This window comes from Thermobia domestica, chromosome 13 (assembly GCF_964235325.1).
Source record: "Thermobia domestica chromosome 13, izTheDome1.hap1.1, whole genome shotgun sequence".
NCBI lineage: Eukaryota > Metazoa > Arthropoda > Insecta > Zygentoma > Lepismatidae > Thermobia > Thermobia domestica.
The window spans coordinates 169,647,121-169,661,176 of record NC_137466.1 but is presented as its reverse complement, the minus strand read 5'-3'; the positions used below and the strand labels follow the sequence as shown (position 1 = coordinate 169,661,176).

General features: G+C 32.1%; 1 protein-coding gene across 9 annotated transcripts in view; it reads left to right on the top strand.

Moving 5' to 3' along the window:
• unc-104 (kinesin family member unc-104) overlaps positions 1-14,056 on the top strand; it is a 209,262-nt gene that overhangs the window by 170,942 nt on the left and 24,264 nt on the right. For 5 of the 9 annotated variants that reach the window (XM_081736858.1, XM_081736861.1, XM_081736857.1 and 2 more), the window contains 8 exons: positions 3,593-3,730; positions 6,411-6,548; positions 8,876-8,994; positions 9,477-9,668; positions 10,379-10,550; positions 11,598-11,688; positions 12,035-12,159; positions 13,251-13,402. In XM_081736858.1, the coding sequence (XP_081592984.1) occupies positions 3,593-3,730; positions 6,411-6,548; positions 8,876-8,994; positions 9,477-9,668; positions 10,379-10,550; positions 11,598-11,688; positions 12,035-12,159; positions 13,251-13,402 (1,127 nt within the window). The remainder of the gene's footprint in view (positions 1-3,592; positions 3,731-6,410; positions 6,549-8,875; positions 8,995-9,476; positions 9,669-10,378; positions 10,551-11,597; positions 11,689-12,034; positions 12,160-13,250; positions 13,403-14,056) is intronic. The other 4 variants (XM_081736865.1, XM_081736864.1, XM_081736863.1 and 1 more) reach the window with 2 other exon arrangements.

Below are 14,056 nucleotides of genomic sequence, written 5' to 3'. Positions count from 1 at the left end.
AAAACTCAAAGATTCCATTTTATTTTTCTTCATTCAGGTAACAAAGTAATCTTAGATCACAGTACACAAATTTAAGTTACCTCCTCCGCCCCTATTCCTTATAGTTATGAACAAGAACCCTCGTATTAACAAAATCTCGAGATTAGATTCCATTTAGTTTATTCATCAGTTACTGATTTGTAGATTAACGTGGTTTATGCCCTTCTTGATTCTGCTACAATAGTCGAGCAGGTACAGAACAATATATTAGAACACATTCTTTTATTATGATAAGCATGATTGCATTCATGCTAAATGTATCCTGTTATAAGGGTCTTTCACTATATCTCTATTCTTCAACAAATATTTCACATTATAAAGGAAAAAGAAAGGCCAGAAATACACATAGACAAGACGAATTAAATCCTAAACCTGTCTAACCTTCTAATGATCACATTATGTGATGAAGAGATGAAATATGTACAAATGGAGATGACACACGACACAAAACGAATAGCACATGGAAAATAATAATAATAATAATAATAATAATAATAATAATAATAATAATAATAATAATAATAATAATAATAATAATAATAAAGAAACAAACAACAAAATCTAAAGTACATTACACATGGAGCAAATCTCAATTATTTATATCTAATATAAGAACAACGAACTGAAATGTTCTTAAAAGATAACAAATGAGGTATAGTGGACTTCCTAAAAAGTTACTTCTCGCGAAGAAGAAAAAAATAGCTGGTATTGATAGTTAAAACTCCTATCTACTCTTAAAGTGTAATATATCTAGAGGAAAGACAAAAAATCTGAACAAGGACAAACAAAACGCAAAATAAACAAATAACAATAATAATATTACTATGATGAATATGCAATGACCCTTCTTACTAGAAAACACGGCCAACATACTACCTATACTATCTTAGCGTGTGTGACATCAACGTGAGGTTAGGTGAATACAAGGGACTATTGCTATTCTTCCACTTAAAGTATAAGTACAACAAATTTTCACAGCAAATTTAAGTATACATAATTTATTAAGTTATTATTCAGCGATGGACATATGCCGAGCAAGATAGATTGATATGATACGTTATCTTTATAATCCTTTTCCCTTATAATTTGATATGACATGTGTGACAATATGAGGCCGGTTTAGCATAGGTTCATGTCTATTGAATGCATTCAACACCAATAAAACGATAATTTGTATTTGAACAATTGAACGCAATAATTGTTTAGTATATTTACATTATTTTCCTATAACAGTCAGTTAATTCTATGATATCTTCAAAGTTTATAACAGCTTCACAAAAGGCGGCATATTCCAGCAACATGGACACTCAGATTGGTGCTACTTTAAGGTTATAATTATATTACATATATTAAGTTATAAGCAATTTTCCCTTTTTCCATAGTCCCACCGCTGCCAGAATCCAAAATCAATCTTCATATTATGAGTTTTAACCTTTCGTTTGATGAAAATTATTGCAATTTTATTCGGTAGCCATTTTAACATGGGTCCCGAAGTAACAACCCGTTCTTATGTCAAATAAGGTTAATTAAATTTCGTCGAGAGCCCCTGTTCTTTTAATAAATTTTTCTAAGTTATCTTAAGTGTCACTTTCACACAAGTTACAAAGACCAAATTTAAATTTTCTTTACATATAATCTATATTTATGGGACTGTCTTCTTAGCTTCGTTGTTACTTCATTTCTTCAGGGGAACTACATTCACCCCTTCAGTATTGTTTGAGTCAGCTGGAATTAGGATTGTTTAGTATGTCCATAAAATTGTCCATAAAATATCTTGTCAAAATATCTTCCAAGTAATAACACTGTAGTGTAATAGTTCCATTACAATACTTTTGCTCCTTAATGATGATTTTCTATGTAATGTTCATAGGTAAACGAAAAAAAAGTCCTTTAGAGAAAAAATATTTAAAAATTTAGAATTGTCTTACATTTGCACTTGTTGTAGACAATGTCTTCGTTACTTATATCTAGTAATAAAATAAGTAAAAATTAACAATAATTTAACTGAACTAAAAATTAATGTTAGTTAATGTGAAATCAACTAAAATGTAATGCGTCCTTTCTTTTCTGTGAGATCTTTATTCAACAGGTTTGATTTGCAGAGGATTAGTTACAATTTCCATCTTTCTGGATTTTTCTAATGTTTGCTTTCGAAAACTATCTCACCCTGGATTTTTTTTAATAGAAGAAAGTAGAACATCTCTCTATATATATTTCATAAATAAAATATAGAGAAGATGAGGAGAGGTGCTTCCTAATCATACAGATAGGATTAAACAGACACTAGTGAGTTGGTCATATATTTCTATTCCATGATGATAAGTAATTACATAATGAGCATCAGTTATATTTCATTTACGCAATGTACCTCCTTCATTTACCCCTTTTCAAATTTATATAACGGAATATTTTCAGTTAAAAGTTTTCGAAAACATTATCTTGATGAAGTATCAAATTTAGGTACGAAAAAACATGATTTGACCGTACACTTCAGGAAGAACTATGTGGCTTTCACTGTGATTAATTATATTATTTTCTTTAAATTAATGATAGTTCTTTATTTTATGTTTGGTATTAAAATTTAATGGTTTTCTTTTTTTGTTCGTCAAAATGACAGTAAATATTATAATCAAATACAATATACATTGTTATGTGAAAATAAACGAGCGCTTTATCTGCTTGTTTAGGATTCCTTAAACGTTGGTTTGCTCTTTACGTTACGTAATTTTTATTACATATGTATTAATGTATGTGTTTGATTCGTCTTATTTAATAACATGAGTATATATAACTTTGGCAAGTAACGACTAGCGTAAAGCGCAAGGAGAAAGAAGAAGCAATGTTCGATTTGTAGCATGGTATTATTAACGAAAATGTTGAACATTGAATATCAAGTTTCATGTACTACTGTAACCATGCATGCTATTCCTTTTGGGTTGTTTTTCTATCTGAAAATATTACCTAATACGTTCGTGCCTTAATTTTAGCATGTCTGCATTGCTGGCATACATATATTGTTAAATGTTACAATGGTAAATTGAACAATATTTGATGGTAATTAAAAATGTCTTCCCTAAAAGAATCTATTGAAAGATATATATATAAAAGTATTTTGTAACGAACTTAAAATATATATGCTTTCACCAATGCATTCAAAGTAAAGGCATGTAATAATATAGGATTTGCATATAACTGCTCGAGCTGAAAAGCAGTTGCTTTTTCAAAAGTTTTTGGTTGTGTTTTTAGAGCACTAAGAATAATAATTTTGCACTTAATTTGAACTTGTTGTAGACAAAGTTTGATTTAATAGTAGAATAATAGTGATATTTTATTTCAATTTGATTTTATTGATACTTTTTTTATCTCCAAAATTTACCAACCTTGATGGCACGTCCGAAAATATGAGAGACTGTTCTGAAGCATAACAAACTTTGTCTACAATACAGGTTCTTTCTATATTACCGTAGTAAAGATATTAATTGACTGATATGTGTAATTATTCACGTACATTTTAATATGCTAGGTTGCTAATATGCCATTTCCTGTATTGTAGACATCGCTTGGAACTTATGCGTCAAATTTACAATGAAGATCTTAGTCCTGGTACTCCGGAGCCCAAAGATGACTTTTTCCAATGTCTATCTGTTTGTGCTAATCAGAAGTTCTTCCTTGCAAATCTTTTGCCTTCGAGGTTGGTGCTTGCTCTCACAGCGTTTGCGTATTATTTCTTAGCTTCCAGTGACCTCTGATTTCTCTTAGCTGTGCCCCGCTGTATTCTGACCTGCTGGCATGGATATATGCACAAAGTAAAAGATGCTGGTTATCAGCACACGTCTAACTAGGCTGATCAAAATTTTCTTCCTAGTTTCCAACAAGCGCAGAAATTTGTCAATCAAACGAAGATAAATCTGTAATTTTTCCCCTTCTTGTACCTTTTTTTGTACATTTCTTTGTTTTAGCTACTTAATAAAGTGTTTTGAAAAGGAGCTTCTGTATTTGTAGGAACTTGCACATAGTTGTTCCTCTCACAGTTTTTTTGCTTCAGTGGCAAATTTAGTTTTGGTCGTAATGAAAAAAAATAATAATAAATAATCATGCTGTAATTTTATTTTTAATTACATGTTTGCTGTAATATTATATAAATTTGCTTCCAAGTTTCATATGCATGAAATTTTTTTACATATTCCGTAATACAGAGAATTTCTTTAGATTCTTCTAGGGAAGATAAAACTTTCAGTATGTACATTTATTCTTTAGTGTTGGAGAAACAGCATGAATTTCTTGCTTTCAATGGGTATTTGTACAACAGGTTGTTGTATCATCTGCTACTGTTTGTAATCAATTTATCTTTTTTATATACATATAAAACATCTCTTTCTTCTAGTAACAACCTGTCTTTGGAACTAAATGTCTTGTAGGTTTTTCTGTGTCTGCTGTGCTTGCGAATTTCTTTTATACTCGTATTGTTACAAGTTTTTTTTATTATTATTACTATTGTATTTATCATTAAGAAACTGTATTTATAGAAGGACTTATTGCTTCGTTATTAGTCTTTCAAAATGTCACTATGTCAGAACACTACTATTGCCACTACCATTAATACAATTTTCGAACAAACTAAATATACATGTTGTAACAAATAATCTAAAATACGAGACGTACGAGAATAAATAATTTCCACCTACATCGCGTATACTTCTTTTTTAATAAAATTCTAATAATTTCTGTACTCTTTCAGCATCACCGGTATCTTATACGGAGGACATAACATTAAAGTGTTAAATTCAATAGATATTCACATGATGCTTTCCATTATTATTTGACGAACACACCCTCCAAAAGTCACTGCAAAATTTCTCCGAACTCAAATTATCACACGTAAAATTCACTAGAAAACTTTTGAGAATAATACAAGTATTTACGTGCACATGTATTTACAGAATAAACTCATCATTGTAATTCAGAGTTTTCAGTCACTGTATTAGGACATTATTTATGAAAAATTGCTAAAGTTTCCTAGTAAGTATGAAAAATCTAAACGTGTACCCGAAACCAACATGGCTATTTTTTGTGGTGTTGCATATTTTAATGATACAATTCCAACTTTTATCCAGCGATCCCTGATCAAGATTTAGTTCCAGCTCTCTAGTTCAAATCGTGGATGGCGTTTTCAATTTGTGAGGAAGTCTTATGGAGCAACTGAATCTTATTAATAATGTGCTTGGCTGAAGACAAATGTTCACCTGATACCGCAGCATCTTGATCCTTGGAGTCTCTCACATGTTATGTAATTTCTCATTGATACATTCCTTTTTGTCATTCCGATATAATTTTATTTACATTGACAAATTACCAAATACGTACTTGAAGAACTTAGATCTCCCACATACTAATTTTTGTATCCCATAAAGTTACTTTCCTAATCTCATCGGTGATTTTAGCACTACATTGAAACCATATTTATTCTCAACTTTCCGATTTAACATTTTTAAGGTTACATCCTCCGTAGAAGATACCAGTGATGCTAAAAGAGGTGTCGAAATTATTAGGATTTTATTAAAAGAAATGTATATGGAAATGTATACGCAATGTATATGGAAATTATTTATTTTCTCATTTAGACATAATTACGTATAACAATGAATACTTTAACATGTTAATCTAAAATACTTTTGTATGATTAGATATACGATATAGAATAAACTTACGTAGCTTATAGCATAATATTGTAAGATATGCATATTTATTAATTGTTGGCCCCTAACTAGACAAAATTATCGGGAAATTGTAGCAAAATATTTCAACCTTGGAAACATGACCAACGCTTAAAAATAACGAACATACTTATAATGGCGTGTATTATTACATGTATTTTTAATCCAACAATATATAACACACACTTTGTTTCAGATAGTATTTTTTCCAGCCTTTAGTTTTCAGGTGTCTATTTACTAAGTTATTATGTTCATATTGGTGAATATTGTTACGTGATTTTTCGTAACACCCAACACGTGCACATCTGCACGTAATAAACATGCATGTAGCTGAGAATGTCTTCAATACCTTCACTTATTCTAACTTATGGTACATATTCATTATACATATGTTATAAGGACAACACTTAGTCATGGGAAGTTAGTGAATTGACTTCCTTATAGTTATTATCATAGAACTTGACAATCACTTCGTTTCAGTAGAATCTGTCATGAGTAAAAACGGAACTGGCATAGAAATTAATTCGTAACTTCGATTGCATTTTTTTCTCTCCTCGTAGACTATAGTAGTCTTCATAACTTAATAATTTGTCAAATTACTAGCTATTGTCCAGTGTAAAATTTGTAAAATTTCTTTAATTTTATAAATACTTTCAGGCAACGTTTAGAGCTGATGAGAGAAATGTATCACAATGAGGCTGAGCTTTCTCCAACATCTCCAGACTATAATATAGAATCCCTTACAGGAGGAGACCCATTTTACGACCGTTTCCCGTGGTTCCGCTTGGTTGGAAGGTAAGAACATTTTAGTTATAATGTATGAGAAGGATAGCTTCAGATATGTTAACTTTTTTTTTATTGTTTTTTTATTGCCTTCCACGAATCTTTATTAAGTACACGATTTTTGTCAAGTACACGATTTCTAATTTACATGATTCCTAATTTACACGATTTCTAATTTTATCAGAAAATTCCGGATTGATATGTAACCAAAAGTGAACATGCATGAAAGTGTGAATTTGAAACAACAAAAATGTACACTAAAGGTGACTGAACACGCTTAAAATTTGGCCATTCAGAATTTATGTCTTTTTCTAAAGTATAACCGATGATAGAACGAATTAAAGTTTCCAAACAATACATAAACTATCAAAATCAAAGTTAAATAAGAAGAAATCCTAATTGTGGATGAACATATGCCAATTTTCTTTTAACGATATACTTTAAAGAAAATTATTTACACACTAAAGCTCAGATGTTAAAGGTAACCAAGAAAGTTCTGTCGCTTTTTGTGGAAGTTTGTGTTCAATTGACTCTCACACCGTGAGTTGAATGTAAATAGAGATAAGGCGAAGGTCAGTTGTTGGTGTGGCTATATATCGAACATACTACCTAGTTGTGGCAGTTCAGTTACACCGTGAACTTGCGTAAGGATAGAGTAAACATGGGACCTCCACAGAGTGTCATAAGGGCGTGTATGTTGTACGAGTTCAAACTGGGTCAAATACCGCAGCAGTGGGGCGAAGATACGCTAGGCCTTTGGTGAGTGTGTCGTTAACTACGTGGACTGTGCAGTGGTGTTTTAACAAGTTTAAAGGCTGTGACGAAACACTCGAAGGCGCATCACGTGCCGGAAGACCAACACATGTACAAAATAAAGATCTTCAGGCAGCAATTGAGGCGAACAGTGGCCAGACATGTGAGAAACGGATTACAATTCAGTGTGAGTGAAAAACCATTCGGAAGCATCTCCATTAACTTGGGAAGCACTGCAAGTTGAGTCGATGGGTCCCACATGATTTGACTCCGGGCCAGAAGGTAATGTGAGCAGACACCTGTGTTTCTTTACTGTCTCGTTTGAAGAAGGAGCCATTTCTGGACAGAGTGTTGACATGTGATGAGAAGTGGGTTCTGTACGAAGCTCCACGACGCCGTCATCATTGGTTAGCATCCCATGAACCGGTTCCAAAACAACCGAAACCAGCACTGCACTAGAAGAAGATCCTCCTGTGGGTTTGGTGGACTGCTCGCAGCATCGTGCATCGAGAACTGCTACCAGATGGTCAGAGCATTAACGCAAGTGTGTACTGTTAGAAGTTGAGCCATGTTCAAGAAAATCTCAAAACTCTGGAGGCAGCACTTCTGAATCGCAAAGGGGTCCTCCTGTTACTGGACAACGTTAAGCCCCACGTGGCTAGGATGACTGGGACACCATTCTACGCCTTGGATGGGAAACATTATTGTATCCGCCATACTCCCCGGACATTGCACCGTCCGATTATCACCTGTTCCATTCCTTGAACAGTCACCTTACTGTTAGACTTACGCCAGATCAGATCCCTAGTAGAGGTGCAAAATGCACTTGATACCTTCTTCGCTTCACGGCCCACCAACTTTTACCACAATGGAATTCATGATCTTCCAGAACGTTGGCAGAAGATCGTCGATGCTGATGGGGACTATTTTTGATCTTCCAGTTACGTCTTAGGTAACATATCGATGTTCGAAAGTGGTGGGTGAAAAAGCGAAAGAACTTTCTTGGTTACCTTTATACTAAGCTGCTGAAATATACATTTGAACACTTCTATTCTGTCTCACTTACTACTAATCAAATTTATATGTACAAATCATCTTTTAATTAAGAAGATTGTGTAAATATAGCACATATTCGTAGATTAATATGTCATATAAGGAGATAATTTTTTCCCATATTTAATATTATAACAAAGGAACGTGAATGGTACATTATAAATAGTGTTAACTATATATTTTCTTACGACTTTCATTACATCATTAATAGGAACAAAGTTAAAATATATTTTATCAGGTTGCAAATATTAATATGAAAGAAGAAGAGTACAAAAATATGATATAAAAGAAAAATATCTTAAGATGTTACTAAAATGGTTTTGAGTGCAAGTATAAATTATCTTTGATTTTATTAATGCTACAGTACCTTTATACAGTAATGGATCTTTTTGTTAATAGTAAACTTAAAATTTGAGTAATCGTATAGAGAGTAATTTATACGCACAGTAGTCGAAAATAATGACTTTGTTCTCTTATTTAAGGAAATTTGTATGGAATATTATGCCAAAAATCTTACGTATTATTTTTTTCAGGGCATTTGTATATTTAAGCAATCTAATGTATCCAGTTCCTCTTATCCATAAAGTAGCCATAGTAAATGAAAAAGGAGATGTCAAAGGTTATTTGCGTGTAGCTGTGCAAGCTGTAATTGGTAAGTGGATTTAAAAAAAAGTTTAATTACTCATCAATTCAAGAATGAAAATAAAATTAATAAATAAATAAAAATAGTAATTTATCAATATTATGTATATATAAAGTTTAGCTCAATACATGTTTTAGCAAGTAGAAGCTTGCATATTTTTTTCTTACCAAGTTATATATAAGCGACTTAATATTGTGTTGAAAATTTATTCATGGATTTTCAATTTTAAAAAATCCTAATAATCACAACAGTTTGATCTCAAAATTCGTTTGCACTTTTTAAAATTGCTACTTTGTTTTGTTTAGAAGTTATAAAGACTCATATGACTAAAAAAAGTTCGAAAAAATATAAATTATGATTGTACTACAGATTAATAAAGACTTATATTTTTTGTTCTTTTTCTCAGTAAGTAGTTCAATGAATAGGAACTTGCTTACTTTCCAACTATTCTCACCATAATTTTTACTATTATTAACATTTTTCTGTTTCAGAAGAGGAGAACAGCGAATATGCAAATGGTGTAAGACAATCAGCTAGAATCTCATTTGAAGATGATTTGTTTGGAAACCAAAGACAGACAAAGCGATCGCTACTCAACCAGACTTTAGAGAAGAACCAGCAAGTCATAGAAGATCGTATTGTGGAAGGGCAGGGAAATGTTCCAGATACGTTAAAATTAGAAGGTAAAATATCTTACGTATACAATATTATATAGGGTTTGTTACTAATTTCATCATCTGTACGAAAGGAGATACGATGAAATTTATTTTCGAAGTTTTTGTGTTATTTTCAATAATACTATACGTAAATACTTGTAAAGTACGTTAATACATCTATCCTTTTGAAACGTTCATTGTCAACTGAAAACTTTATAATTCAAAAAGTCCAATTTGTCAATAATAAAATAATAAGAACTTGCTAGTGCTGTTAAAACTTTTCGAATATTCGCTATTCGCATAATCGTTTTCAGTTTTCGGAGGCACGAAGGCTCAGCGGTAGAGCACTTATCTCTGGTATATGAAGCCCTTGGTTTTATCTCCGTCCAAGCAAGTTTCTGCTGGACAACATCGTGTCCGTGGGTAGTCTCGGGGTATTCTGTTTCCTCCCACATCCTCGTTCTACAAATTCCTCCATCATCCTTCACTTGCCTTACTCATCCGTCTCCCTTAGCTTATCAGGCATAATCATGGGATGTTAAACTGAAATATTTCGTTTCATTTTCATTTCGTTTTCAATTTTCGAAAAAATTAATCGCATAATTATTCATTATTCGAATATCTAGACAGTGAATTATTTGAATTGTATCAGCACTAGTACTAAACGTTTTAAAACTTAAAAATTAGCAATCAGTGTTTACCAATACTTCGAGATCTTATTACATAAATTTCTCCAGATTTGGATGGTGATGCAGATAGCGGACGTGGCGATAGTTCAGTGTCTTCGGACGTCAAGGAAGAAGAGGTTCCAGAACACTTGCAGGTCGGCCATGAATTTACATTCCGAGTAACAGTTCTTCAAGCTGATGGCATTTCTACCGAATATGCTGATATATTCTGTCAATTCAAGTGAGTATTTTTTTTGACTATTGAAAATCTCATAGATTATAGAAATTTAAAATTTGCCATATTGTAAGTGAAATAGGGAGTGCAAGCAATAGAATATATGCTTTTTTTCTTGGGGGAGGCCCAGATATTGATTTCTGTACATGATCTGTACATTTTGATTTCTGTGAATTTATTTATTTATTTATTCTCATAAGTTAGAATAGTATCTTCGATAAAACATGTGTTTAGAGAAATATGTCTCATAGAACTATGAAAGTAGTTTAAAATGAAAAAAACCTGTATACGTTTGAGATGGTAGAAATGAGATTTAAAAACCTTAAAGTAGCAGCATATTTAATAATAATAACATTTATTCTTGACTTTACTTAAGATATTTCTAGTAGTAGACCGAAAATCCAGATATACGCGTATTCACCTATCTTTATATATATATATATATATATATATATATATATATATATATATATATTTTTATATATATAACTTTACTTTACTTTACTTATAAATTTGATAGGATTTTCAAAGATTTTATTTTATGTATATAAATGAATATCGTAGCGATAGTAAGGGTGAAACCTTTAGTTTAACGTCTCTCTGTTATGCTTTTTAGGGTAAAGAAAATGAGATAAAAGCAAGTCAGTGATTTTGGCAGAAAGGGTGCAAAGGAACGGAAGAACCTTAAGAAGATTACATAATTTGTTCTAGCAATTCACGTAACTTGAAATCGAACCAAAGATTCTTCATACTAGATGTAAACGCTCCATCGCTGAGCAACAGATTATAAATTGATGGTGAGGATAGCCTCCATATAAATATTCTTATGTTTCAATAGTCAATGCTTGGATTCGGAAAGATAGTCCGTGGGAACTTCGACAAATAACTGGGAAAAAGGAGAAGAATAACCAACCAGAGAAATATGTTTTGTATATAAGTTTCAGACAGTAGGTTGCGACCCATAACAAGCTATCGGCGTCTTATATTTTTTCGAAAGTATGATTATACAGTATTTACATTATGTAGTAATTAATTTTATATTTTATTTAACAGTTTCCGCCATCGTCACGATGAAGCTTTTTCAACAGAACCTGTAAAGAACACAGGAAAAGGAACTCCTCTGGGATTTTATCATGTTCAAAATGTAAGTATTTAAGTTGGGATAACTTCGCCTTCCTATGATCTAAGCTTTCATTGTTAATACTGTAGTGGATATGGTTAGATTTAAGGAGAACAAAATCTTTTAATTTAATCTATCAGTAATTCTATATGTTTTAAAAAATTAATGGAATTCGCCCTCCCTATCACTGTTTAGAACATTCTTTAGTGAGTCTTAAAAAAAAATGAAGCTTAATAATACATATGTAGCTTAGTGTGATATTAAGTAATGCATGTACGAGGTTAGGTTAGGATGAATAATTTAGCAGTTTTATTTATTTTGATTACATATTTCATTTACTTGTAAGTAATGTGTTTGTATTCCCTTGTAGATAACAGTTACAGTGACCAAGTCCTTCCTTGACTACTTGAAGTCTCAGCCAATAGTATTTGAAGTGTTTGGTCATTATCAACAACACCCGCTTCATAAAGATGCAAAGCAAGATGGCAACAACTAGTAAGTACATGTATAACAAGTTTAAATATTTCGTCGTAAAATTTTATAGCATTCATTTTGTATATTTCTTTCCTTGTACTGTTACTGCCATTTCTTTCCTTTCACTGCTTATAACAACGTTAGTATTTTGCTAGTTATACGTAGAATGCATATTTATTTTTATGATTATGAAAACAACACAACGTAAGATGGCCAGCTTACTTTTGCTATCCTTTCAACTGAACAAAAGAGAAGGCCCTCGAAAAATATGTCTCCTCCAATGGATAATTACGAATAAGATAAAAATATGAATTTAAAAAAGAATTAAAAAGAAAATAAATGAAGAAGAATTATCATTGTATAATTAAAATGTAAGTTGTATTTACCTTATTTGTGCATTATATATATATATTTTTTTATTTTTTTCTAAATTTTGGTTCAAATTATTCTTAACCCATTTTCTGGGCAGCTATATTAGAAGAAATTCTCGAGCTGCTTACGTTTTATCCTGTATATGTAAATTTTCACAAGTATACTAACGAGTCAAGCCACATACAGTTTGTTTCTATTTTTAGTATATATTAATATATGGGTGTATACAATAACATAAAATCCTTACAGATTATTACATTGAAACTCATAATTTTTTCTTGATAGATCATCTGCTTATGGTGGAATTGTAAAGACCACTCTTCCATAGTATAAAGAAACAGTAAAGATGAAATGGCAGTTTAATTACATATCATTTTCTTATCTTCGCGTTTATGTGTTATACATATACATCCGAGCAAAACTAAGAGAATAAGCGAATACTGTACATACCTTATGCTGTAGTGATTCTCAGTGACATTTTTTTGTTCAGTTTCACAGTATCTTCTTTCTGATTAGTCTTTGATTCCTCAATACTATTGTTGGAAACAGCAGGAAAGGAGTCGAAAATTTTCTGTGATAACAACGAGAATCACCATTAATTAAGGTACCGTGTACAGTCACGAACATTAATAAATGGAGGCTGAACCCATTATTTCTTATGACTCCAACCTCCATTTATTAATGTTCGTGACTGTACATCACAAAATTTATATCAACTAAAATTAAACTTTTTCTTTCAGTGTTCGACAGCCTCCAAAAAGAATGCTTCCGCCGTCGATACCCATTAGTCAACCTGTAAGATCTCCAAAGTTAGGCGTACTACCCTCACCAAGTACAAGCCACGTCCATGCCAAATATGATGTTCTTGTGTGGTTCGAGATCTGCGAATTAGGTAAGGAAATGTTTGAAAAAAAAAATTTAAGCTATATGGACGAAAACTACAAAATGCTTGTGGCGCTTGTATGAGAATAGAACTGCTTAGAAGAGATTGAACAGTGCGGTCACAATATCAGAACACACCGATAGAATTTATTTTGTTGGTTATATACAGGGTGTCTCAAAAGTCCCCTGACATAGGGTAACTGTTGTTATCAGAGCTACAACAAAATGTAAGAGGAGAAACCGTCTCCAAATATGACGTTTTCAATTTAAAGTGAAGGAATTTTTTAAATAGGACGAGCCGTTTGGGCTGCACACTCTTTATACGCCCAATGTTAAATGAAAATGAAACGTTGCCATTTACCTGGATGATCCACAACGTAAGTGAATGAAGTTACTGTCTGTTATGCGAACGTGTCAATGGGCAGCCCCCATTTCAAACATGCCCCCATTCACCATACTCTTTCAAAATTTGTCCACCTCCTCTCCCATCTTTCCCTCCCCCAGCTTCAGGTAAATGGCAACGCTGCATTTTCATTTAACATTGGGTGCATAAAGAGTGTACAGCCCAAACGGCTTGTCCGATTTAAAAAATTCCTTCACTTTAGATTGAAAGCATTATATTTGGAGACGGTTTCCCCTCTTACATTTTATTGTAACTCTGATA